This window comes from Varanus komodoensis, unplaced genomic scaffold (assembly GCF_004798865.1).
Source record: "Varanus komodoensis strain SLA01 unplaced genomic scaffold, ASM479886v1 scaffold45, whole genome shotgun sequence".
Taxonomy (NCBI): Eukaryota; Metazoa; Chordata; class Lepidosauria; order Squamata; family Varanidae; genus Varanus; species Varanus komodoensis.
In genome coordinates this window covers 6,496,061-6,504,555 of record NW_025336011.1, presented here as the reverse complement: position 1 = coordinate 6,504,555, position 8,495 = coordinate 6,496,061, and the positions used below count along the sequence as shown (strand labels likewise).

Here is an 8,495-nt window from a genome sequence, read left to right as displayed (position 1 = left end):
AGCCAACTAGAAAGAGCCAGTGTAACGAAGTGTTTCAGATGCTGGATTGGGACTTAATGCATAGCAAATCAAATAGTCCAGTATATACTTTGAGCATAACAAGTGATATAGTCCAATTCTAACTATTCTCCCCCCCCCCCTCCCGTCCCACCCCACACAGAGCCAGTGTGGATAATGTATGAGATTGGAAACATGGGATCCAGTTTCTAGTCCCCAGTCAGGCATCAATCAGTGACTTTGAGTGGGTCACTGTCTCATAGCCTAACCTACCTCACAAGGGGGTTGTGCAGGAAAAAAAATGGTGTAAAGGATTATGTAATCGAAGTTGCCTTCACAAGAAGAAGAAAACCAGGATTTAATGTAATAATAGTAATACACAAAACTATTGCCTTCACCAAGTATACACATGATTTACATAGACATTACAAGCTGAAGCAAATTAATCATATCACAGTGCACACAAGTATGAATATATACAATGCAAACCAAAGCAGTTGGTCTGCACAGCAGTTAGGCATATTGAATTCCCACCAGAATTACAGTGGTGCGGCTAGGAAATTAATGGTATTGGAACCTCTCTTTTGATGGCCATTTTATATTAGCTGTGAAGCATATACCAACCTTCCCTTCCCCTCCCCTCTTCTTCTCATTTACTAATGTGTTAGAGCAAAATATATGCAATTTTTTTTAACATTTTAAACTCATTCAAATTATAGCATTGTTAAATAAAATAGGAATAAATCAATCTGAGTTTTCTCCTGGTGCCCCAGTGCTAAATACATTTACTCAAGATTAAATACCATTTAGGTGTAGAAAAGGTTACTATAGATTTAAAGTGAAGGTAATAACAGAAGCATCTGTAACCATGTGCAGGCCTAGCCAGCTGCATCCTGATTATAAACTGTTTTTCAAAATGAGAAGATGCTGAGATGAACAGTGTCGGCCCTGGGGAGCCTTGATCCTTCCATGCTGTCCAACCAGTGATGCTGTGACTGTTCTCTCTCTCTCTCTCTCTCTCTCTCTCTCTCTCTCTCTCTCTCTCTCTCTCTCTCTCTCTCGGTAGTCATTTGGGGGACCCTGCTTGGCTTGGAGGTTCAGCCCCCTCGGTACCATGGTTAAAGGGTTTTAATGACTGACTTGGTCTCCACTCTGCACATACCTTGACATAACCGTCCGTGTGACAATATGCGGACTCGCAGACATGACAGTAATAGCATATCCATTCTAGTTCATGGAACACTATAATCAGCATTCCCCAAATGACAAGTAAGTCCATGTGGCACAACAGACATCCTCTGACAGTGCAGTACAATACCATTTCAACAAGTGGTCTGGGGAACATCCAAAATATCCTGGGAATCCCAAGTCCAAATAAATTATGGCTCTTGTTTATACTCGTATTTCTTTATTTGCATAAGTGTCAGCATGGGACTATCTCCCAAGGCCAGGAAAAGAATGGTATATTAAATACACAAAATGCCTGTGATTCCTATATTTGCACCGACTAGACAAGCATAAACACATTTTTCTTTTATTTCTGCAGAAGCATTTCTTCAGGAAAAAAAAATTCACTTTTTCATTTATGACATTGCTCTCTCTCTGAAATTCCAGGAGACACACACAAGCCAACTGCTTTACCTTGCAATTTAATAGGCACATTACAGGCAGCTTTCACCCCTAAAAGCAAGGAGGGGCAACCCCTTTCCTGGCAGGGGTTGCATTTCCTTTAGGCTGGGGGTAATCTGTCAAGGGCCACATACCAATGACGGACAGGGTTGAAGCCACTGTGGGGAAGGGTCAGAACCAAAAGGGCCAGCCCTTTCTCTCCCTGCCTACCCTTTTCTCTTTCTCTTTGCCAGCCAATTTTTTGTCTGTCTTCCTTAAGTCCCTTCTCTCCCCCTTGCCACTCCCCTCATACCTGGTTGGCTGTTGGGGACATGACAGCTCACTCTTACCAGTCATCTGAACTGATCACTTGCAGTCTGAGATTGGGCTAAGCTCAACATAATTCGTTCAAGGTCCACATGTGCCCTGAGGATGCAGGTTGTCCACCACTTAAATGCATCAGTAACACCCTTGCTCGATTCTTGGTGGTTTGATCCAAAAAGAAGAATCGACCAAGATCAATTCTTGGTGGTTTGATCCAAAAATTTAAACTACATTCTGTGCCCAGATTCAAACCACACAACAGTTCCTTCTTGATGCTGTCTTTCAACTGGATGTGACCTTCAGTAATGATATTTGACAATTAGGCTGATATTTCCATTAATGTCCACCATTGACTACATGGTGTTGAAAAACAATACAACACTCATAAGCCCTCCGAGCTTGACCAATGGTCAGGCATTACATCAGCCATAGTCCAACACATCTGGAAGGCATAAGACTGGGGAAGGCTGAATTAAACAGTGCCCATTAGGCTTAAAACTAGGACATATTGGCAAGAAAAACATCCTGGTGAGAGCACTGGGAGAGGTGCTGGAAGACCCAAACCTCTGTTGATTCCACACCGCAGATTGGGTGACCTTGAAGAAAGTCAGCTCTCAACCTAACCTACCTAACAAAGTTCTGGTAAACAAAAGTGCCATAAAATGAGATAAGGATAGAACTGTAATCTATTTGGGAAAACACACCTAAAGAAAAATCACTGAATAATTGTCCCACACACCCCCTTTTGGTTCTGCCAGTTAGAGGGATTCATCAGGGGCAGCTGTTGGACAAGACATCTGAGTTCCCAGTCAGGAGGAGATGGAGACTTACACATCAGCAAGAGAGGAGGACAAAAGAGGGCAGAGGCTGGCGTGCCATTTGGATTCACTGATCTATAGGGAGAGATGCAAGTTTGGAAGTAATGACCATACACTAAATAGAAATCCAGTACATCTCATCCTCCTGGGGACGACTGTGACCAGGGACTGATCTACAAGGCTGACCTTTCCTCACTAAAAGAAACCAGAGGTAGTGTCTCTCCCACCTCTAAGGCAACACAAACTCCACAAAGCAACATGTGCCACAAACCTGCATCACAGCCTGACACAGCTATGCTTCTGCAATCTTTCAAATCTCTTCCCGCTTCTTGAGCAGTTAGAACACTATGTAATTTTGCGTGGCATGTAATCCCGTTATAAACACAGTGGAGACTGCTCCATATTCATTTGCATGTGTCTCCTTGCAAATACTGCATTTTGAAGAAATACTGCCATGGTCCTGATGCACGCATGGAAGAAGCTCCACCCTATATCCCCTGCAGGGACCTAGTGTGCCAGCCCGCTCCATGTGCTGTCGGAGTATTAGTTGCCGATGGGCGATTTCAAGGCAACCCTGCTCTCCCTTCCTACAGTTCCCTGTGTTTAACTCTCACCTGGACTGGATAGCCATACAAGCAGAGGAATGTCCTCTGTACAGTGGGGCATGTGGTCATCCTCAAGTGTCGGCTCCAGGGGGTGGAGGGGCCTTGGGAAGATACCCTCAATGGGACCCCTTCTTCAGTGGGTCTACCCTCTTGGCAACCTGGCCACCAGCTCCCTTTGCCCCTCAGCTCCTTTCTTATCACTGCTGCAGCTCGCTTGGTAGGTAGAGAGCCCATGAGCAAGCAGGGCACAGCGCTGCTCCTTCGCAACAACCCCACCAGCGGGGCCCCTGTGGGGGGTAGGCCAACAAGCCGATTGCAGGGCTGAGGGGACAAGTAACTCCAGGGGGTCCCACCAAGGTGTGGGCTCTTGGCAGGCGCCCACCCATGCCTACTTTTGCAGCTCACCTGCCCTGGGTGGGGGGAAAAGATATGTAGGTATGAAATGGAGGAACAGCTGGATGAAGCGAGTAAGAAATGTGCATGAAACCTCCCTATTTATTATGAGCTGAATCTTTTCCCTGGTACTTGTCCCTGGTAAATCACCGCCCCCATTCTTCCCTTTTAGAAATGCCTTCTTTGAATTGTGTTAGGGTGAGTTGCTATGGATGCCATTTCTCCAGGTTCATCTTTCTTCCCCAGGTCTCTAGAATTTATAACTCTAAGAGGGGGTGGATGTGTCACGTTTTCAACACAAATACCTTTAAATGCTCACAATGTAAGGACAAGAAAGTGCCAGTAGTGCAAAGCCTAGATCACAAATGCCAGTGAGGCTCATTTTAAACTGTTGATAGCAGATTGCACAGATGAATTCCTATGTTTTTCAGGTAACTCTTTATCCTAAAGGACAGACACTTTCTTCATTTTTAAAATCATGCAATACTACAAGCTGTTGTGGAATAACTAAATGAATGAAGGGATTAACAGCCTTGTATTTAAGAACTCGTTTAGATGCTATAGGTAAGGAAAACTTTCAGCTCTTTTCTGTGCCCAGCAAAAAAACTAAGTTGGCTGCCAAAGCTGGCTGCTGGCTGCCCCTTCCTCCATGCCCACCCTAGGAAGGCAACTTTCTACTAGCTTTCTACTCTCTACTAGTAGAACACAGAAGCCGTCTTGCAGGCTAGTAACTTTTCTGGGTTTACTCACAAGGCTGAGTTCTGTCCTTCCTATTTCCTCAGTGCTAGGAGTTGGTTCCCTTGAGAAGAGTGAACATTTAGCATCTATAAGCCTTTTCTATTTCAATTTTTACAAATATATTATTACAGCAGCCTTCCCTAACATGGTGCACTCCAAATGTTTTGAATTATATCTCTTATCAGCCTCAGACAGCATGGCTGAAAAGAAAGCAATATAAACTATTATTGATAATAATTTCATCATATAAAATAAATGCATTTCATAGAGTTAAACCCCTCCCATGGACAAGCACACGAAGAGAAATTCCCTTCCACTAACTGACATAAAGGCTCCAAATGTAAGTTGACTGGTGTTGGGAAAATTTGGATCAATCCTGGCAGAAAAACATTGCTTCTGTGTGCTTTTCCGTTGTAGAATCAGTCCTGTACTCCTTCTCAAAAGCACCAGCTTTCCAAGCTAAGTCACTGTTTAAATTGGCATTCCTTCCCCGCTCCTTTCTCTCACCTTTAGCTGTAAGCTACAGTAGACAGGCCATTCAGTCCAAATATACATTATATACCTTCACAATGACTAAATAATCCTTGTTGGAATTCACAGTTTACCAGGAAGTATCTATTTTGCTAGCCCAGAGGGCCCGGCCATTCAGAATGGTGCGGATGCATTACTTAGGGTCTGAGTCTAGATGAGTTCATGAATAGTTTCTCAGTAGCTTGAATTTACATGTCTGAGTAGAGCTGGAGACGGGTTCAAGTTACTCAACTAAAGTGTCAATACACTGCAATTAGAAATATTGTAATCTCATTGTCTCTGTATGATTGGCTGATCTTCCTTTATCTGTTCTGTATGTGATGACCTCAAAATCTTATTGTAATGTATGCCTCCTGTCATCAATTGCTCTCTGTACCTGTGTACGTGACCATGACCGGGAGGGTATAAAATACCCTGTAGTTGTACTGAAACCTTGCAGCGAGTTTACTTCTGCTTGCACAGTAATGCATTATCGTGAGTCTACCGTGGGAACCTGGGCCAAACAATAAAGCCACAGATGGTCATAATGCTTGATCTGTCCCACGAACCCAAGTTTTATTTCCTCCTCATGAATTGAAATTCCAGGATTCTGACACTGGCCATCTTGCTCCCACCCACCCACCCATCTGTCCCAGGGCCCTGACGGCAGAGCACCAGCACCTCAGCCTAGTGCTCCCACAGCAGACCTGCCAGTCCCTTTACACTGGGCTGCCTGCACCTGCTAGGTGACAGCGACATGTCTCCTGCATCTAAGACCCTGGCACTGAGGCATGGAAAAGCTGGTTCCATCCCGTCCTCTTTCCCTCCTTCTGGTACTGACAGAATGGCTCTCAGGCCTGGCGCCACGTTCCCACAGCCTCCTCACTGGCGCCACCACCTCCGCATAGCCCATGCTCTCCTTTCTCACTTGCAGACCAGCAACCCCTACCCCCCACAAGAGGGCATTTTCTAAAACCCAGCCCAATTTTGGTCTGAGTGTCAAGAGCTACTCATGCTCAATCCTGTAATGGGCTGCCATGTTGCAGCTCTGGAAAATGCAAAAAGCGTAGGTAATCAGATCCAGCCCACTGTTCCAGTGATTAGACTACAATAGACTCAGGGGAAAGAATGGAAATAGCAGTACAGGACAATGCCTGAAAAGAGCTGGTGAGCCAAGGCACATGCTACAAAACCTTCAGTCACTGCCTCAAGGGATTGGAAAAGTACCTTCTGTGATCCCTTAAAATGAGCAGCCAGGCATCAAGCTCGTATGATTGATTTTGTTTTAATTTTGTTACTGGAACCTCAAGGTTTACCAACTAGATCCTCATGCAAAAGAGGTGATATTTGAATTAAAGAACCCTGAACCCAGAAACAAGTTTTCATTACTTCTTCTTTCACAGAAACATTCCTCTCCTGATTATCTCAAGCTTTCTTCACTTCATCAGTGTTATTTGTGAAGGCTGAGCAGTTGCTGCTAATCGGAAACAATTGGGAGTCCAATATCCATGTCAGTCTAGTGTGAATGAGCTGGAGAGCGATCTGCTGCCCACCTCTGCCCCAGGCATGTCTCAAATGATAGCAGGGTACAATTTCCAGATCACACTAAGCATGAGTCTAACAATAACACTACCATAAGTGACCACTTGGTTAGTTTGCACCATCAGGGTAGGCCTGGCCTTCTCTTCTTGCCCCCCCCCCCCAACATTAGTAGCTAATATAACAAGGTGAGAAAGAGGCAGGACATCAGTCCTGGAACTGAACAAGGAGTAGAATTTATGCATCACTCTGACAGCCATTTAGTTTTGTGCAACTGGACATTGCCATTTTGTCCCAGCTAATAGGGATTGTTATTTTCTGGAAGTAAGGAAGAGAAAAGAAGCAAGTTCTCTCATGGTGGGGCAACAACACTCCACCCAATAAAGTGGGCTGCAAGTGGGGGAATTTTCCCATGTCTATTCCAATGCAAACCACTTTGAAATTATTTTAATTAAAAGGATATAAACAGTTTTCCCTAACTTGGTACCCTCCAGGTATGTTGGAATACAACTTCCCTCATGGGAATTCTAAGCCACCAACATCTGTAAAGGACCAGGTTGGGGAAGTAAAACGAACAGATAAATACTTCCAGCACAGTCCTTTCTCTCATCCCTTACTTTTTGTCTCCATCATTTTCTTCTGGTACTGGAAGTCACAGTGCCAGTAACACTGGAAAGCATATATAGTCATCATGACTGGTACCCGGTATTTATGGCCTTTCACTCCATGAATTTGTCCCTTCCTCTTCATTGCTTTGCTCTGCCCACACACTGCTTTAAAGTTCTGGAAGAGACCACCAAAATGTAGAGGGGCAGTTCATCTGGTTAGCAGGCCTTTTAAAGCCAAAACTATAAACTGCTTGTTGAACATGTGTGTGTAAAATAAAAGATGAAAACATGAGGCAGTTTGCGGGGGCAGCCCCTCCGGTCCACCTCTGGCTCCAGCTACATCTTGTGGCAGTGAATTTTGTAGTTCAACCATGTACTGTATGAAGAATCCCTCATCATGACCCCAAGTTCTAGCATTCTACCCATTTGCTCCACACCATGCACAATTTCATTTACCCCTGTCATGTCCCTTCACACATACACCCTCCATCATCTACAGTTTCTCCAGTTTTTATGTATCCTGGGTGATTTTGTATTGCATACATAAACTGGAAAATGCTTGGGCTTTGAAACTAACCAAATTACTCAGGAAGCAATCTTTTGCATGATTTTTTGTCTAAACAGGATCTGCTTGTATCCTCAACTGATTAAAAACCATTTGATAAACTCAAAAAGTCACCCCATCATTACAAGAGGATGCTTCTAAGTTTATTCTCACTAAACGTATAAGTGTATTGCATAAAAATAAAAACTATATGCAAATCCAATGGACAGATTGATTCATTAGCCAATTAAATTCATACAAGTAATTAATGGAATGCAACTGCACCTGGGAAAAAGACCTATTGAATTCAGCAGTGCAGTAGAAATTGCCAATGTAAATATACATTGGTTTGTGGTGAGGCTGCAGTCCTATACATCTGGTGAAGGAACTTCAGGCCCAAGAGGCCTTTGGATTAATATCATGTAGCCATCAAAATCCTTCAGCTGATGTTGCAGCCTCCAGGCCACTCCTCAGAGAATTGTTACATCTTCTGCTCCCTCCCTCCCTCCCTCCCTCTCTCTCACTCTCTCTTTGTCTGTGCATGCAAGAGGCTGAGAAAGAATGGCGTGGCACAGAAAGTAGAAGAGCTAACCAGGAATCGGGAACATGTGGCATTCTTCACTTATACTTGCTAGTGTTGATGGGAGTTACAGCCCAATCGCATTTGGAGAGCCATAAATTCCCTGTTCTTGCATTCTGCAGTGCTACAGACTGTGCCTACTTTTGATTCTGGTTCTCACCACTTTTGCCTCTCATTTTGTCTTCCCTCATTATGAAGCAGCCCTTTATAGGAAAATGTTTCCCCCATCTC

General features: G+C 44.1%; 1 protein-coding gene across 1 annotated transcript in view; it reads right to left on the bottom strand.

Annotated features, from left to right (window-relative positions):
* MYBPC2 (myosin binding protein C2) overlaps nucleotides 1-7,222 on the bottom strand; it is a 57,829-nt gene extending 50,607 nt beyond the window's left edge. Inside the window, exon 1 of the mRNA XM_044444522.1 lies at nucleotides 7,150-7,222. Within this exon, the coding sequence (XP_044300457.1) occupies nucleotides 7,150-7,222 (73 nt within the window). The remainder of the gene's footprint in view (nucleotides 1-7,149) is intronic.
* Nucleotides 7,223-8,495: the final 1,273 nt, after the last annotated feature.